This window comes from Drosophila teissieri, chromosome 2L (assembly GCF_016746235.2).
Source record: "Drosophila teissieri strain GT53w chromosome 2L, Prin_Dtei_1.1, whole genome shotgun sequence".
In the NCBI taxonomy this organism is placed as follows: Eukaryota; Metazoa; Arthropoda; class Insecta; order Diptera; family Drosophilidae; genus Drosophila; species Drosophila teissieri.
In genome coordinates, this window is record NC_053029.1 from 9,967,342 (window position 1) to 9,983,132 (window position 15,791).

The 15,791-nt window shown below is 39.1% G+C and overlaps 5 protein-coding genes across 5 annotated transcripts; 1 reads left to right on the forward strand and 4 right to left on the reverse strand.

The window, feature by feature from the left end:
* The first annotated feature begins 398 nt into the window (after positions 1 to 398).
* On the forward strand, positions 399 to 6,765 carry LOC122626429 (short stature homeobox protein 2). Its single transcript, XM_043806689.1, has 5 exons — positions 399 to 798; positions 2,749 to 3,059; positions 4,037 to 4,094; positions 5,779 to 6,092; positions 6,548 to 6,765. The coding sequence occupies exons 1-5, from the start codon at positions 399 to 401 to the stop codon at positions 6,725 to 6,727; spliced, it is 1,263 nt and encodes a 420-aa protein (XP_043662624.1). The 3' UTR covers positions 6,728 to 6,765.
* Positions 6,766 to 7,103: 338 nt separating this feature from the next.
* On the reverse strand, positions 7,104 to 10,327 carry LOC122616481 (FERM domain-containing protein 5). The gene is made up of 8 exons (XM_043791947.1): positions 9,991 to 10,327; positions 9,204 to 9,308; positions 9,089 to 9,131; positions 8,856 to 9,029; positions 8,414 to 8,793; positions 8,261 to 8,349; positions 7,988 to 8,202; positions 7,104 to 7,845 (listed from the first exon to the last, which is right to left on the reverse strand). Exons 1-8 carry the CDS (start codon positions 10,078 to 10,080, stop codon positions 7,226 to 7,228), a joined length of 1,716 nt encoding a protein of 571 aa, XP_043647882.1. The 5' UTR covers positions 10,081 to 10,327; the 3' UTR covers positions 7,104 to 7,225.
* A 176-nt stretch (positions 10,328 to 10,503) lies between these two features.
* LOC122616491 (selenide, water dikinase 2) lies at positions 10,504 to 12,011 on the reverse strand. The gene is made up of 4 exons (XM_043791960.1): positions 11,802 to 12,011; positions 11,363 to 11,741; positions 11,114 to 11,307; positions 10,504 to 11,062 (listed from the first exon to the last, which is right to left on the reverse strand). The coding sequence occupies exons 1-4, from the start codon at positions 11,956 to 11,958 to the stop codon at positions 10,680 to 10,682; spliced, it is 1,113 nt and encodes a 370-aa protein (XP_043647895.1). The 5' UTR covers positions 11,959 to 12,011; the 3' UTR covers positions 10,504 to 10,679.
* Positions 12,012 to 12,239: 228 nt separating this feature from the next.
* LOC122626402 (myotrophin) lies at positions 12,240 to 13,082 on the reverse strand. Its single transcript, XM_043806650.1, has 4 exons — positions 12,928 to 13,082; positions 12,761 to 12,871; positions 12,460 to 12,543; positions 12,240 to 12,408 (listed from the first exon to the last, which is right to left on the reverse strand). Exons 1-4 carry the CDS (start codon positions 13,009 to 13,011, stop codon positions 12,322 to 12,324), a joined length of 366 nt encoding a protein of 121 aa, XP_043662585.1. The 5' UTR covers positions 13,012 to 13,082; the 3' UTR covers positions 12,240 to 12,321.
* A 156-nt stretch (positions 13,083 to 13,238) lies between these two features.
* LOC122625991 (S-adenosylmethionine decarboxylase proenzyme) lies at positions 13,239 to 15,240 on the reverse strand. Its single transcript, XM_043806081.1, has 7 exons — positions 15,084 to 15,240; positions 14,516 to 14,602; positions 14,260 to 14,428; positions 13,922 to 14,200; positions 13,774 to 13,866; positions 13,566 to 13,721; positions 13,239 to 13,503 (listed from the first exon to the last, which is right to left on the reverse strand). Exons 1-7 carry the CDS (start codon positions 15,185 to 15,187, stop codon positions 13,348 to 13,350), a joined length of 1,044 nt encoding a protein of 347 aa, XP_043662016.1. The 5' UTR covers positions 15,188 to 15,240; the 3' UTR covers positions 13,239 to 13,347.
* Between the last annotated feature and the right edge of the window lie 551 nt (positions 15,241 to 15,791).

The following is a 15,791-nucleotide window of genomic DNA, read 5'->3' on the forward strand; positions in this document are numbered from 1 at the left end:
GAAAGAGAGAGAGCTCGCTGAAAAATGAAGGGGCAGAGAGGAGAGGAGAGCAAAGTGCTGTTGCAGGACCAAAGAAATTGCTAATTGAATTGAGTCAAGATGTTGAACTAGTCATATTTGTCCATTAAAACAGGCAGTCGTCCGTTTGATCCTGGCCAAAATCGATGCGCCAATATTTTATTATGCCGCTCTCTTGCCCAATTTAAGCGGCGGAATCGAATAATGTGGATAATCCGAAGGACATGCGCAGCAATAAAGAGCCAACTGAGGTGATTAGGCACGCCGAATGCCATTGGTGTTGACTATAAAATAGTCGGCAGCTTAGTTTCGTTACAGCAACTTATGCTCGAACGCATAAAAAAGCGGCGGCATTTATTTATTTAGCCAAGCCAAGGATAATGGAGCAGTTGGCCCAGTTTGTCACAAAGTCCTTTGAGTTCAACCTAACTAACAACAGTGTTCACGCCTTATTCAACTCGATGACGGGCGCGCGTATCAAAAAGCCCACGGAAGTGAAAAACTCCATATTCATAAACTCGATTAGTTCCGGCGGCAGTTACGCCGATACTTGCGCGAGTGGCGAGGAGTCCGTGGACATAGACATTACCGACCTGTCCGTATCCGAGAGCAACACGATCCTCGCGGCCGATGCGGAATCCCCGGAGGAATCCCATCCTCATCGCGAGGAGCATGTGGAAACCTATCGCCTCAGTCCCACTCTGCACAAGGCTGTGGTGGAGCCGAAGCCCAAGAACTGGCTAATTTCGGAGGACCTGGACGTGGACTCCCAGCCGGAAGGTAAAGTTAATTATGATGGGTATCTTGCAGTACCACTTAAGCTAATCTGTCCGGAACATCCGTCCGTGATTGGAATTTCCTGTTTTGCATGCCATGTGAGAGGATCAAAAATCCCAAGAAACAAATTTACAGATTAAAGACGTTTAAGATATTTGTATATTATGTACAATAATACGTGTACATAAATTAAATATGTTTTTTAGCAAAAACATAAACCAATTATTTTGCCATATTTAGAATTGAAATGTCATCAGTATCATATTTATGACTTAAACTAAAAGGAATACTGATAACATGTTTTTAATTGTGCCAAAATGGGCTTTAAATTTCATGTATCTCACTCATTCAACAACAAACTTGTAAGCTGGTTGGATAATTAAGCTGTTTTGCAGTAATTATGACTTGTGTGATTTTGTAGTATTCATTATAGGTAATTGCTATGTACTATGTATGGAATTTAAATTAGTATATATTGGCATATCAATCCCAACTTTGGGTTGGCGGTTAAACAAACAGACAAACGGACTGATGAACGGACAGATAAACGGACACGGCTAGATGAACTGATCTAGTGGAAAGTACCGAGCACGGACTGATTACTTTATTGTGCCACAATTAACTGAGACATGGCAAAATCCAGATGGACTTGGCTGGTGCTCCTGGGCTTGGTTTTAATCGGATTTGGGGTAAGGGTGAACGTGATCTGTGGATGCAAGTGAAAAGTTATTAAATAATTCAGGTCGACGGTGGGTTCGAGTTTACCAACATGATATGTTCACCTCTGGACACTGAATTCATGGACTTTGAAGCATGCTATCTTAAATCAAAAAATCGGACGTACAAATATTTGACTGTAAGGACTAGAATTCACCAGCTGCCATTTAACGATCTTCGGGTACACCGTGCGCGACATTTTCTCATGTGAATCAATAAGTTTGAGTTGATTTTTTATAGGTAAAAATCCAGGTACTGAAGAAGTTGAATGGCTATAAACCCTTTCTCTATAACTTCACTACCAATGCTTGCGTGTATCTAAAGGCAAACCGTAATCCACTCGTTCGATTCTTTCACGAACTTTTTGCCGACTATTCCAATTTAAATCATTCCTGTCCGTATAATGTATGTAGTGAATTTGATTTCCATAACTATTTGATTGTAACCCAGTAATTGCAGCACGATATATTCGTTGAAAAACTGCCCACTAACTTTGTGAACCACCGGGTATCCGTTGTCCTGCCAGTTCCAGAAGGGGATTATCTCGTTCATAGTGTTTACATAATCCGGGGTAAGCCCCGCTTAGAGCTAAAAGTCTTCTGTCGAATCTTCTAAAAATGAATTGTATAACTTTCATTTAATAGCGTTAAGATTGCAAAACAAATCAATTGTATGTCATGTGTGTATTACAAAATCAATATTTTGCTGGACCTGACTCAAATATTGTGTTTTATTTATTTATTTGGTATTAGTTAAGTACTTAAATTTAAGTCAATTTGTAGGTCAATTATGTACTTGCAATGTTGAGTTCTTTGAAAGCCTTTTTTGGGATTTTACGATTTGAATTTGGATTTTCCGAGATCTTAACGTTCATACGGACAAAAGAAACGGACTGACGGACATGGTTAAAAAGATTCGGTGCGTGTGTAACTTTTTTTTCTCCATGTCATATACATTTCACCGATAGACATTTCTTCTGCTTTACTAGTAAAAGGTCTAAATAGAGATGAAGGTCTTAAAGCTATGTATTAGACATTGGATCACCCAACTCTGCTGACCTAAAGTTATTAATTAGAAATTTTTTGAAATAGTTTTTTAATTAATCTGGTCCTGTTTAGTTAGGGCCCATAAATTTTAAAACACGAAATGATTAAATTACATAAGCGTGTGTTCAAAGGGTAAATCGGTTGAATAGGTATGCCACTTAATATAAAACAAATGCTGTAATATATTTAGATTCGAAAACTTCTGGAGTGGTCCCGGCCAATATAACCGAGTGCACGGAGGACAGCAATACGCCGAAGCTGGCGCCGGATAAGCCATTATTGCCGGAAGAGTGCGTCTCCCCGGAGCCCAGTCGAAGCCGGGAGCACTGCGATCCTCTGGACTCGTCGCTGGTAAACACCAAGCAGCGGAGATCGCGGACGAACTTCACCCTGGACCAGCTTAACGAGCTGGAGCGACTGTTCGAGGAGACCCACTATCCAGATGCCTTCATGCGCGAGGAACTGAGTCAGCGACTGGGCCTCAGCGAAGCTAGAGTGCAGGTAATTATGTCCGCGTTTATATTCCATAAATTATCCCCCAATTGCAACTTGACATTGGACATGTCCGAGGACGCCCCTTTGGACACTGCGAGGTCCAAAATTGATTTTCAATGGTTATTCATTACACTTGTACTAATGACAACCAGACATTGTCTCCCCGAAATATTCAGCACGAATGTGAAAGCAGTGACTTTGATTTTTCAACCACCGGCACTGTGAAAATAGTAATGGAAGCTACTTTGGCAAGCCGAAGCTTATATACCCTATGCTATATGGCAACTATATAGTTTCATACTTTATTTACATTTATCTGTGTAAAATAGTCATTACTGAACTAAAAAGTGCTACACCGAAAAGTAAATGAGAATGTTTATCAAGCAATGAAGTTTTTCTATTTCTCCTATGATCTATAAGCTATACTTCTATAAGCTATACTCATTCATACGAACACACGGACATTAAAAGGACACAGCTCGTCTACCGTTGCAGATCCATATACATAGTTTACAGTCGAATAAGGACTGTTCCAAACTTCTATCGAAATGGAAATACACTCCGAAAGGGCATAGAGATATGGGGTGTTAAGTGGTTTACGCCACCCTTTGTCGTCTGGGACACAAGTAGGAAATTGCTCGAGCATCGGGGGGCCGGTTAGAGATTAAATGCTCAATCAGGGTGCTGGAATAGGCACTATGTGGTCATGAAATATGTAGATACAATTCCAAAGCCAGCAGGAGTGTCACTTTTTTTATGGCCCGTAATAAATTGCTTCACTCTTCGTAACTTTTTGCCCGCTAAAATCTCCAAGAAGCACGCATCTGCCGAGATTAATGAGAAATAAACAGTGATAATTCAGTGTACTACTAATACCAATACTAATGACGGAATCGGATATCATAATGCCTCAATTTCTAATTTATATTAATGAAACAAGCATGAAGACTAAAGCAACCATTTATCAATATGTGTACTTACAGGTTTGGTTTCAAAATAGACGGGCGAAATGTAGAAAGCACGAAAACCAAATGCACAAAGGTGAGCAAATAACTAAGCCACTTAAGTTTGTTTTAAAATATTAATCTAATTAAAAACTACTATAATTTAATGCTTCTTTTGAGCACCGCTCACCAGCCATTACATGGTAGCCAAGTTTTCGCCAATTAAGCTTAATGAAAGTGTAAATTGCAATTAGTTAAGTACACAAAAATCAGGCTAGACCATTTACATTTCCGTTCGGAATGCTGTTCATTTTCGGGCTTATCAACTTGCTGGGGCCAATATGTTACGGTTTTCACAGTTGTTTAAATGTCTCTTCATTAATTCATTTGGCTTTCCGTTTCCGTTCAACCCTCGTTTCCAAGGACTTATCCCCATCCATCAACTCCCCACCCGACTCAATAGAATTTGTATTCTCCGTTTTATTGCCCGAATATTTAATTTGATGAAGTTAGCAATGATTTGTGCGTTGCTGTCGCTAAAAAAAAGCGTTCTTATTTTATGTATATTGCCGAAGGGATTTCGCTGGGCAAAATCTGAGCAGATGGGTCTGCGAGTCCTGATTATAATTCGAAAAACAAACAAACTGAACCGAGAAATACTGAAAAACTGAAAACCAAGAGGTGTAAAGGTGCGCGAGCAAAGTACGCACAGTCTAGGGGAATGCAAATCAATACATTTATGAGTTGCTCAGTGCTAAACACCACTTGTGTGCACTTCTTGCCATAAAAATAAATCGCATGTAGAGGCTCTACTTAATTGGATTAAAAGGTATAATCGCATTTATCAAATTTGCCGGCTAATGCTGCTGTATTTCAATACTGGACCTTCGGGCATAAAAAAGTTTCGGAAATGTAATCAAATTGAAATTTGGCATAAAAAGCACGGCAGACACAACGAATGGCCAGCACTTTATGGGTCCATATCAATTCTCAGGCTTTTCGCCCCGGTGAACCACCCATAAACAAGACGTTAACCTGGCCTCCGGTCCCAGGAGACCCATTTGTATGTGCCGCTCCAGGCTTTCCAGCTTTCGCCTGCCAGCGGTAACACGTCCCTGTGGTTCCGGCTTTCCGGGGCGTTTTCCGAGCAATAAATTACAAAATGAATTCAATTACTTGTCACTGAATCTTAAAACGATTTGCCAATCTAGCAGGTACGAGTGTATCCATCTCAGCAGAGTAATTGCCGGCAGAGAATCTACCGGGTAATCGTTAAAATATTCCTTTTTATCCTAGATTAAAGCACTATAGGTAGGCAAAAAACTATAAAAACTTACAAGAAAGGGTTTAAATTTTCTCCTGTATGTTATTATTACCATAAGAAACTCTACTGAGTAAATAAATATTAATTTGTCTATTGAGTTATAAACATAAATTTGTTTAAGTTCTGCTACAGTGCATGTTTCATTTTTTAAGCGACTGTTTTTAAATGTTTTATATTTAAAATATCCTATGATAAGCGCGTAAATATTTGCATTTATACTTTCTTATATACTTTTCAAAATATCGAATTAAATGTACAGCCAAAACCTGCAAGCGATTCTACCAAATCTTCCCTCTTAAAAACTCCCTACTTTCCTGCACTAAAATTAACCCCATTAAAGCTTAGATCAACGTTATAAAACCTAACATTCTTAAACATTATACTCTCATATATATAAATTACCCAATATTTTTCTATACTTAAATCGCATCTTTTGTAATCCACGTATTCTTTAAAGGATTCCTCGTGGGCAGTCGGAGTCCTCCCATCGCCACTCCGCTGGAGCCCTGCCGCGTGGCTCCCTACGTCAGCCTGGCCGCCCTCCGAAGCTCATCCGTTCCATCCCATCCCGCCGCAGCGAGCAGCTCGAATCCCCAGGCACCCGGCTCCGGAGGCACCAGTTCCGCCGGCAAGGTGGTCACCGTGGACTCGCCGCATAATCACAATACGGCGATATCGCGCTCGGCCATCAAACAGTTTTCCAGCACCGTGGCAGCAGCCGCCGCCTTTTCCGCTTTCGATCCGGCCATTATTTCGGTGGCAGCTCACCAGGTAAAATTCTATGATCCTAGCAGATTAGGCGATGCCAATCCTAAATTACTAACTTAACTAGTAACTAGTTCAACTTCAGCTCGAAATCTCCGAATGAGTATTCTTGAAAAATTTATTAAAACCACTTGAACTTTTATCAAATTATAAAGATGTTAGTGTGATTATATAGTATTGAAAACTTTATAGTACAAAGCTTGAATGTTAACTAACAGTTTAAATTATTTGAAATGGTTTTGAAAATTCCAAATAGTACATAGTGAGATATTTAATATCGATGTTTTATAAGGCTATATTATATGTTTTAAGAAGTTTTAAAGAACTAAAACAATACAAATGCATATATGTGTATGAAGACTCCTTGCAAGGATGTACTTAAAAGTGTATATAGTGTATTATTCTAATGGTCCCAATATGTAATATATATATATATATATTCAATATTTTGCTGATTTCAGTATGCTGCCGCTATAAGTAATGGATCCGTGCCGGCCGGACTCTTCTCTGTGCCCCAGTACTCAATAAATCTGGCCGCCTTCGCCGCCGCCCACAGCAAGAGTTCTTCGATAGCTGACCTCCGGATGAAGGCCAAGAAGCACTCGGAATCGTTGGGTCTGCAGGCGGACATGGTGCTCTAGTGACCAGCTGCGAGCAGGCCGTAGAAATGTACATTCAATTGATGGGGTGGTGAAGTTTCGTCTATCACCGGAATAATAAAAAGGATAGCCACATTTATTTATTTAATTAAAGTCTTACTTAATAAATCTAATGAATAAGATTGACTTAAAACCAATATCGACAAATAAAAGAACTGTTTTTGAACGTGTCCATATCATTCTCATTTCAGTGGACCGAAATGAAGAGCTCTAGCTGTTTTCTAAATGATTTTGCAACCTGAAAAGCAATATCAACATAAAAGAAACTGCGACCAATATTCCATATAAAAGATTCATTTCGCGTGCACCCAATCAAAACAAGGTGTATTAATGTTAAAATTAAATTTCAGGCTTTGGTTTTAATATGGAATCATTATAGCATAATATTAAAGAATTGCCTTAAGTACATTATTAAAATACCCGATGCAGCTGGAGTTACTGGGACTAAATAGGCTAAATAGTCTACATTGGTAGGAACTCCTACTTCCCTCGACCCAACTTCTCCAAAACAAACTCCTTCAATGGCTGATAGTACTGATAGCGCAAACAAAGCATTTCGGGTGAGTTGCGTAGCTGCTCGAAGGCCTCCGACTCGGATTCCATGATGAACACGGCAGTTCCGGCCATCGCGAATGCCACAAAAATCACGGACGGAACGAAGGCGTGTAGTAGGTGGAACTTGCGGAACTTCTTCACCTTCCGCGTGGAGGGATCCGCGTGCAGGAAGCTATCGGCTGGCGAACTGGAGTTCACGGCGGCATCCGACTGCCCATAGTAGAGATTGGGCGAGTAGGAGCCGTGCTGTCTGGACTCATTGTGCTTCCTCGGATGGTCGTATCCATTCACGGTCAGCCCGCTCTCAGTGGAAGAATGCTCGACGGAGTCCCGGTAGGCGTAGCCCCCGATTTGGCTGGCCAAGTAGTTGACACCGTCTATGTTCGAGGATCGCAGGCGAGCCTCCTCGCAAACCGGCTCCAGGCTGGAGATTTGGATGCCTCCATTGGCCTCACTCATCCCATGGTCCTGCCCGTAGAAATGTCCATTTGGCATGCCGTATCCCAGGGGCTCCGACATCGTAGATCTCGGCAAGCTGCTGTACCCTAAAAAATATAAATAATGAATGATAAATAAGTAAATGATAAAGAGAGCTGCGAATTCTTCAGATCATAGAATATATAACTCCAAATATTTCTTATAGATATAAACAGCAATAATTTAACAATTTAACTATAAAAAACTTACTTATTTGTGCTAAATCCCCCTGTGGACTGGACGGCGTGGCTGGCACACTGCTCGCCTTTCGCTTGCTTGAGTTGGAGTTATTTTTTTGTTCCCGCAACGCATTTATGTTTTCAGTCAAAATTTCACGCTCAGTTCTTCCGGTGTATCGGAATTTTGTGCCCCAGGAGAAAAATCCTCCGCCCGAAATCACAGCTGCACTTTGGCTATTGGGTAATCTACAAATAGAGCGCTTAGGTAATGTAAATCCGCAGGATTTAATATATATATTCTCACGTAAAGAACAGCATTTGTTCAATGGCACATCGCCACAAGTATCGACAAGCTGCGCCAGTTGGACACTTGAAGCCGACAGTATGTTTTTTCTAGAATATGTCAAATAAACAATCATTATTGTAGGCTAATGACGATTTGAGATCTACAACTTACTGGTTCACGACTGGCGTCCGTATAACTTAGATGCGCTATAAACATTTTGCCCTCAAAATTGATTTTGTGTATTTCGTTCCAACGAAAATGTTGAGATCTTTTGCCGGCCACGAATGTGCTGATACCCGTATTATTTATGCCGACGTACTGCTGCGATCCGCGATGATCCTTGACCGGATGTGGATCTATGCCGTAGGTCTCCAAGCCGCGGGCTATGCCCAGGAACTCATCCATGGCCAAGGAGAGATTCTGCCCGGGCTCGCGCTTTTTGTGCAGCTCTATTATTTTCTTCTCCAGACACTCCGTCTGCCGCAGAGCTAATTCTATGGAAGATACGTAACTGCCCACATGCACATCCTCGTTATAGTCGCCCAGCTCCTCTGCACAGATAAGGGTACATGTATTTAGCAAGTTGATCCATTAAATAGGTATTAATCTTTACCTTGAACTATGAGAGCGCCCAGTGCAGCCGCCTCGCCCAAGGAGCAGTACAAGCGACCATGTCGAAGGTCCCTCTTTAATTGCTGATAGAGCATAATCCGTGCATTTCCGGTCAGTCGAAAGGGATCCGCAGGGTAAAACTTCACTCGCAGCGAAAATAAGAGAGGATCCATTTCTGAAGACAACAAATGAGATTCAGTATATAGAGCTGATAAGGTTTTAATCATTGCTTACCCTTGCATTGCTTAATAATTGATTTGGACAGGTCCAGCCAGTGCTGTTTAAGAATTAATTCACAAAGGTTTATATATATTAGACAAATATTGATGTTGTATATATATATACTTACCCTCTGTTTCGAGGAGTCGACGTATCGCAAGCCAAAGTAATCCTTCTCCTTGATCTCCAACTCACCGCACAAGTACTCCAATAGGTATATGCCCTTATGAAATGGCTGTAATATATGTGTTATTTTCATATTATTCATTATTAAGAGGATATCATTATTCTTTTCTACGAATGTTTACTTTCAAAATATTATCATTGCCCAAAACTGGTATTTGGTATGACTTGTTTACACCCTCAATGTAGGAAAATGGGGGTTAGAACTAGAAACAACCACAAGTATCTTCGTGTCTAAGACCAGTTGACTAAAAGTAATTTAAAAGTCGAATGTATGAATATAAATATAACTTAGTTTCAAATATTACTTTCTTTACTCGAATTATACACAAATATTAAGGATTTGCTTTCCAGCTTTTATAGCACGCTTTTTGGGGATTACTACATCAACATTTTTGCCGGCAAGCAGAAAGGGCGTTAGCCACCCATCTGTTTACAACACAAACGCATAGAACCAAAATATGCAAATAGACTGCTATGTTTTTATGCATTTACTTTGGTCTGTCGCAAATGTACGGAAAAGAGGGAACCCCATTAAATTTAACGATTAATAATATCCTGTGCATTCGATTAGCTATAGAGTAGCAGTATCTTCATTCGTAGCACAAATTCGGATGGCAAGGAGTACTGCATCGATTGCAGATGAGCTGTGCCTCTCGAGTTTGGCCAACTGATTCATCCCAAAGTCCGGTCCAATTAGGTTGAAGGATGCAGAGTTCAAGAGCAGCACAAACCTGAAATTCACACTCTAGGACATCGGAGTCATCGAGGAGTCGCACAGTGCATTTGTACACAATGTTCCCCTCATTTTTGCTCCTGAACATTTTGTGAATTGAATTGAGTTAACTGCGACACTTTCACGGCTACTTTCACTTGAACCAAAGTCACTGAATTGGGCGGATTGGATTGTGTAGCTTATTTCAGAGCCAACTACCGAATGCTTGGCATTCCATTCGTTATTTTTCTATCCAAATATTTCGGCTTTGGCCGTGTCCTTTGCCGTCCTTTAGTGGTTCACGTTAGGGGTGTTTTTCGCGTGGGGAGGCTACTAACGGTATAAAGCACCAAATAAGGACAACTGCCTGGGAACATGTGTTTGTTCAGATGTGACTATTGGTATATTGTTGCCCATGGGTGTCGTATACTGGAAAAGTCCGCATAAATTAAATATAAATGTGGAAAGCGAAAAACTGTGTTAACTACGTCAAATACCGAGTTACAATTCATAGCCCGACAAAAATCGATGATTTGTATATCGGCAGTCGTTTTTATTATCGCGATAAGCAATCTCGATTAAATAGTTTCATCAATCATCAAAATTATTGCACACCTCGCATGTACAATAATGTTCAGACTATTTCCGAGCCAGCAGACCTTTATGAAATAATCCTCATTAGTTGAATAATTAATTTGCACTATTTAACTAAAGGCTAACTTCGATAAACTCTACATCGTCACATAGAACTGCGTCAGACTGATTAGCGGCAATTACATGTCCTATTTGAAAGGATTTCTGCTCTCCGTTGGTAGCTTCTTCAAAGTCGCGGCAAAAATGATCTGCGGCATCAGCGGGAAGGCATATTAAAAGGCCTCCAGAGGTTTCTACCGATCTGCCAGAACGAAACTTTGTGCTTTGGCCGACCAAGGTGCTGAATTTAAGGACATTTTTGATGATGGGCAACTTGTTGATTTGGAATGAGACCTTTTCTTTTTGGAATTCGGCTAGATTATTGGCGTGGCCCAGTAGGCCAAACCCAGTAATATCAGTGGCACAGTGAGCTTGATATTTGTGCATTAAGAGGGCGGCTGAAATAGAAATTGGTTAGATATAAATATAACGAATTCCAATTCCATTACCATTTTTGTTCAAATACGTCATAGACTTTACAGCTATTTCAAAAGTCTCTCTTATATCATCATCCCTACATTCAGACAGCAGTTTCTTGTACTTTTCGGTCTGGTTAAGCTGCCAGAGGTGGGCATCCATCGCCATTTGTCCACCCAAAGGTTTGGTAAGGACCAAAACATCGCCTGGCTGCGCGTTCGACGGTCTAAAAGGACATGATATTTTAAATAAATCCAAATATATTGTAGCCTTATACCTACAGTATTATTTCCTCGCTTCGGCAGACAGAGGTGGCTATGCCACCAATAATGCACCAGGGATTGATCTTCAATTGTCTAATAATTAGCGGAGTATTGCGATAGCCATTTGCTTTTAGGGAGTTTTGAAAACCCTTGATCACCAATGCAATCACAGTGTCGCGTTCTTTCTCGCTAAAACTCGTTGAAGTGCTGACGATCATCTCCACGGTATCAAACTGCGTCACCCCAACCGCATAAACATCACTTAAGACATTAGCTAGCGCAATACGACCCAGTAATTCCGGATCATTAACCATGGGATAAAAGAAGTCAACGGTTTGAATAAGCAAATAGTCCTTGTGCCGCTTGAGAGGTATCACTGCACAGTCCATTCCAGAGCCTGAAAATATGATTTCCCATTAGGATAATCCCAAGATCTGCTGATAGCACTATCTCTCACCGATAAGGTATCCATCATTGTTCTTATTTTCTATTTCTGTTCCCCTTAGGTACTTCTCCAGTACTTTTTGGGGGATTTTGCAACTTCACCCGGTGTGGGTGGTGAACTTAGTTAGCTGAAAGTCGGGGTCAAGCCCGTGTTTTTCTGGCTGAAACATCGTGCGCGAATTTCTAAGCACAAGGTTTAGAAACAGCTGAATAGAAAATATCGTGTTCCGGGCCAGTGACGGCACTTGAACACTTATCGATAGGACTCCAGAAGGAAGAGTTTTGCTGATATCAGCTGATCTCAGCTGACTTGGTTAAAATCAGAAAAAAAATTATAGTTCGTTACAAAAAATCATACATTTTCAAAATAAAAAATACACAATATTTTGTTAATATAAAAATGGAATTTTTTGTATCAGTTTTTCCAAAACATCGAAATAAATAGTTGACGTTTTTAAAATCTATACACAACTGTATTTAAAAGTGTATTTGATACTGAAACATAAGGTTTGTATCCTAAAATGACATAAAATTTATGCAAGGAGTTTTTTAATCTCGTCTTTTTCCGCCGCCTCAAGGTAGCTTTGGCCATCAGGAGTAGAACCACTTTTATTAGCTCCCTGCAATAAAAATATGCTAATTGAGCGTATACCAAACAAGGAAAGACAAACCTTTTTTAGAAGTAATTCCACACAGCTCGTATGTCCTTCCCAAATGGCAGCCAGAATGGGGGTAATACCATGTTTGTCCTTTCTCTGCAATAAATATGAATCAATTACATATAAATCATATTATTATACGAAGACCGGCATTTTTTAAAGGCACAACTGGTTCATTTGTGTAGCTTGAGACTATGACTAAACAAACGTAGGAGGTGCAGACGTGTATATATGTGTACATATACATGAAATCAGTAACTGACGAAACAAAAATGATTCACAATCGTGTAAAAAGGCATTGTGAGCTACTTACATCGACGTCGGCTCCTATATTTATTAGAAACTGCAGGACATTCAGCTGGCCAAAATCTGCCGCATAGTGTACTGGGAAACGGCCCTTAATTTCCTCATTCACCTTTTGTGCCTGTATACAGATATAATTAGTTAATTCAACTTTGATCAGGGCATTTGCAAACGCACATCGTTCTGAAAAGCGGCTTGCACAGCCTCGAATTCGCCGTTCTTTATGGTCCAAATAATGTCTTCATTAGAAATCGCACTCATTTTTATTTTTCTTTTGGGCCGACTTGTCAAATACTGCTAGGGATGGAACTTTTGGCTGTGACACTTGTTCAGATCCGATAATTGTTTGCCACAATTGGAATTCGCGAATTATCCAGAGTTGGTATTCTTTAGTATTTTTATTTAACAGTCTATCTAAAAAGTAATTGCTTTTTAATTCTAAAATGTATCAACAGTTATTGCATTTTTTATTATAGAATCTAGTTTTGTTTATTATTTTAAATATTCGACATTTATTTTGATTAATTAATAACAAACAAACAATAAGTTTTGTTAGACATATGCAAAACAATCACAATTGCTGTTGGATTTGGAATTTTATAAATTATCACCAGTTTTCTCCGCGTGAGAATATTGTGCAAACAGAAGATTGTAAGATGGAAAATTGCAACATTGCATGTCGGTTCGTTTCCAGTGCGATCCCTTGGAGTACTCCACTTCTAGTTCCTTCATGGTTTCGTAGGCCAAAGAGCACTGTTTCGAAATATTCAAAAATTATTTTAAATAAATCGACAAACAGTAGAGAAACAGCTTACCTTATTGGCAAAGATGGTTACAATAAACTTTCCAGGCTTGAATGTATTGATTACTTGATTGATAAGTTTACGATAGTTACTCAAAGCAACATTGGTTTCGAAGCTCACATACGAAAATTGATTCTCCGGAGTAATATGAATTGTCATGTACTCCCCCTGTAAAAAGATTTATATCAATAGTTATTGTAAAAGGAATTTATTGTACTACCTTATCGTTGATTCCGTTCATGGAGTAGCCGCAAGGATCGAATAAAAAGTCATCAATGTGCATACTCGGCAATATAGTATCGATTCCAGATTTCTTAAATTGCAATATATATGTATTGCTATTAGACATTTAAAATATTTCTACGTACCACAGTAGCTCCATTAGCATTATCAAACTTGTTTTTGTAGAAGATTCCCATGGTTTCGGGATCCAGATCTTGCATTAATATTTCAATAGTTTGGTCTGGATCGGAATCAAAGTTTTTCTCACCCGTTTTGAGTTGGGGCGAAATTTTGATATCGGAACGACTAAATGTGTAGAGATACCAACACTCCAGGTTCATGGAACCCAGACAATATGATCTTCCGTTGGGAAAAATTGAGTCCAGATATGTAACTTCTTCCGTAAAGCCTTGATGGGGTGTCCTCTGAAAAACGAAAAGTTTAAAGTATGGATAGTGATTATACTATTAATTTATAATTTTACCTGCGCCTCTGGTCTAGTGAAATTCTTTCGCGAGTAGAACAAGTCTGCGACTACATTGTATCCATTGGCCTCTGCCAGCTTTAGCAATTGTGCCAGGCATTTCAATGGAGTAGTCGTTCCACAAGTTTTAAGGATCCATCGTCGCTTGGAAACAAACATACTGCTCTCACTATGCCGATTACAAATTTAAAATAAGTAATATTATTTTATTAGGTGAAATTTTTAGACTTTAATAAAGATATTTGTATATATTTACCTCAAAACAAAAGCATCTATAATGTCGTTTTTGGACGTGCTTATTATTTCACAGTTGACATTGCTAAGCACGTTTTCCCAATCGGTTCTAAAAAATAGCATTTACATTTATTATAAGTTCAAGGATTTTTGTATAACAATGTACACAAGACCTCGACCAAAATTTATTTTTTGAGATAATGAAATGTGTTTGATTAAATCACGTTATCAACGCGGCCAAGGGTTAGGACTGATTTTGATAGCCTAATTCTATCAGAATTCACAAAATCATAAAAAAAAAAATATTCTTAAATAAGTCTTTTTTTTTAAATTTCAAATACAATTTGTACATATTGAGCATTTTAAGTGGACATCTTATAATAATACAAGTTGTTACACGTGTACCGCATCTGAAAAGCCTTAAACAAAATTTAAACGTAGTGACTAAATAAATATCAATTTAAAAGCACATTTCATTACTTGTCAGGACAAGAATTGTAAGGTGCATGCATTTGCCCGCGACTGTGTATGCACCTTCTGCACAAAGGACATGTCGGCTGTTAGGGTTCCGCACTTGTTGAAGGACTTACCTGCTGATGTTACGCAGATCATCATCGCCGTTGGAGCTCTCCTCAAACCAAATCTCAAGGAGTTTCTCCACCCCCTCGAAGAAGTGCTCACCGCTTTCCAACATGCTGCTCGGCAATAACAGATGGATCGGATCTGATACCAAAACAACACAACGGTGATGTAAAGTAAACGATGAGACTATCGATGAGAAGTGTTTGTTGTACTCTATCGATAAGTCTCGAATTGGAACTCTCACAGCATGTTTCCACTTACAGCATCTGGCATTGACCAGCCGGCGGGAAAAATTTAAATCATTTACTGTTGGGACTAAGATACTTAAATAGCTTTAAAAAATATTTTAAAAATTTCTCATTAGAAACCCCGCTTTTCTGGTTTATTATCCCATCCAGCCCATAGCGAAGTTTTGAAAACACAGTCGGATTTGGATTTTCATTTTACATTAACCAGTTTTATTGTGATTGTTAAAAATTGTATAGAGTATTTTATTTGAAAAAATAAATGAGTAATATTTTTGTAGCTTAGCCTATTATGAAGTCCTTATTTTATTTAGTTAATTTATGTAGATTCGAAAACAGCATTAAGTTTTTTAGTTTCTTATAATTGTATATAATTTAAATATTTCCTTGAAAAGTTTGCATTGCGTGATTATTGCTTTTTGCATAGTTTTACTATTAAAATGTTTTGTGGAGATTATTATATTATCACAT